We start from the raw sequence: 2,075 nt of genomic DNA, 5'->3' as shown, positions 1-2,075 counted from the left end.
ACTTTTTTGTTAAGTTTCATTTTATTTCAATAGACAAGTTACAGGTAGTTGGAAAATATTTTTCGTTTGGTGTTTATTTACTGCATAACATTATCCTAATTGTAGAACTAGTACTGGTAGAGTCAGGTTTTTTTCTGTGGGAGATGGCATTATTTAAGATGCAAGCGGGTGCTTATTACGAAGTATCCAGGGTATAGTTTACCTTCAAGACCTCGGAATTTAAATCCCGAAGTCACAAAAACAGTCATTATGAGTAATAGACACACTGCTGGGGCAGTCAAAAATTGCTGTGTTAGCTTTAGCTGTATCATGAGCTTTTATAATGTTGCCTGGTATAGATATCCATATGATTCATATAAAATGTACGCGTTCTTTACTCCCTTTCTAATGTTCTGGAACCGAATTCGGGAACAAATACAGTGTTGAAAACTTTTCTACAGGAGGCGCACAGGCTTTGTAGTAAACTGTCAATAGTTAAACCTGCAGTTTCTATTTTAACTTCTAACAGACAGCATTGTCCAAAATACAGGTGGTGTGAAATAAATTACTTTTACAAGAACAGACTCTCGCCTTCCAGTTTCACATGGGGCCAATGAACTAGTTTTTAGAAAGTTTACCAAGTTTGTCTAGCACTCAACCGTTTGATACCATTAAAATGAACGGTACTACTCTCAATATAGAGTATGAAACACGCAATGCTAACTCATAGTCTTGGCTTTTATAATTCCTGGTATCTACATATATTTTAACGTAATTTTCACGGCGAAGGACATATAAAGCCTAATTTAAATATAATGTATTTAGTGCAGTATTGGGCACTTGCAGGGAATGAAAACACCAATATGGCTTGTGATTCAAAGGTTTTATGATGGATAATCCCAGTGTATGCTTTCATTTTGCGTATTTTTTGTCTGCAAATTTACAAGTACATCATATCGTTAAGCAACAACGATTGTGAACGTGAAATCCAGTTTCACTATGTTGTGGGAAATTGTAAATACAACGAGCACGAACAAACGATACTTCCGTGTATCAATTTTCAACCAAAGCTCGCTGATAGAAAGTTTCCATTCAGTATAACCCGATGGGTTTCAAGATTCGTAATGACGTTTGTATAATTCCAATTACCCTTCTCTCCATAGTTAAAAAAATAAACATAGAACAGTAACATTGGCATTAGGTTGCATGTTATTACATAAACCAGGCCCGACACAGACAGTAACGATCTCGATCGTAAAACTCAAACTTTCACTCCAATGAAAATGAAATAATAAGACACATTTTAGCAAGACAGTGCCATCAGCAGGATTGTTTTGACTCACGTTTGATTTGCCTGGGATTTCTCTGCTTTCGCCGGGACATGGTCAGTTACTGCCAGCTGTTGCTATTTAGAAGGATCGATAGCTGTTACATGGAGGTGTATCGATGGGGAAGCCAGCTCAGGTAGAGAGAGGGACAAATGCGCACACACAGAGTGCTCAGGGAGCCAGAGAGAGTGAAGAAGTAGCCGTGGTGATGCGTCCGCTGCTCTGACTCACTCACTGACTCGTTACTGCTGCTGGAGGCTCATTCCCTCAGAGCGCTTGCGCTCAGCCCGTCGCCGCTTCGCTCTCCTCTTTACTCGTTAAACTGTCTGTCCCCTCCCGCCGACAGCGGCCCAGCGCCCCTCCCCTCCTCTCGTCTTGCTCCCTCTCTCACTCCTCTCCCCCTTGTGCTGCTCTCCCACAACCATGTGCGCGATGCTGAGCCTCGGTCTCAGCCGCAGCGTCGGAGACATTGACCAGGGAGAAAGAGAAAGCCCGGCCAGGGAGAGGGGAACTGCCTCCTGCCTGGTAACTCTTAAAGGGGACCCACATCACTGGTTCGGCCCAGGACACCAGTGATAACAACGGACTGCGACAATTAACGTATTACTAGGGTCCCGCAATATAAATCTGAAAACGGCTTTCATCCAGGGGATAGCCATCAAGGGTAAAGTTTGAAAACCAAGATGATCTTTAACTCTTGGTGCTAACAGAGTTGGCACTGCCAGGGATATTTTTTTGGGAAGTATTTTATCAGCAAGATTAGCTTAC

General features: G+C 42.2%; 1 protein-coding gene across 3 annotated transcripts in view; it reads right to left on the bottom strand.

Moving 5' to 3' along the window:
* zfpm2a (zinc finger protein, FOG family member 2a) overlaps nt 1-1,634 on the bottom strand; it is an 892,520-nt gene extending 890,886 nt beyond the window's left edge. For all 3 annotated transcript variants that reach the window (XM_038809982.1, XM_038809984.1, XM_038809983.1), the window contains exon 1: nt 1,323-1,634. In XM_038809982.1, the coding sequence (XP_038665910.1) occupies nt 1,323-1,362 (40 nt within the window). In that variant the 5' untranslated portion in view covers nt 1,363-1,634. The remainder of the gene's footprint in view (nt 1-1,322) is intronic.
* Between the last annotated feature and the right edge of the window lie 441 nt (nt 1,635-2,075).

Source organism: Scyliorhinus canicula, chromosome 10 (genome assembly GCF_902713615.1).
Source record: "Scyliorhinus canicula chromosome 10, sScyCan1.1, whole genome shotgun sequence".
Classification (NCBI taxonomy): domain Eukaryota; kingdom Metazoa; phylum Chordata; class Chondrichthyes; order Carcharhiniformes; family Scyliorhinidae; genus Scyliorhinus; species Scyliorhinus canicula.
The sequence above is the reverse complement of the archived record's forward strand: the minus strand, read 5'-3'. Positions and strand labels throughout refer to the sequence as shown.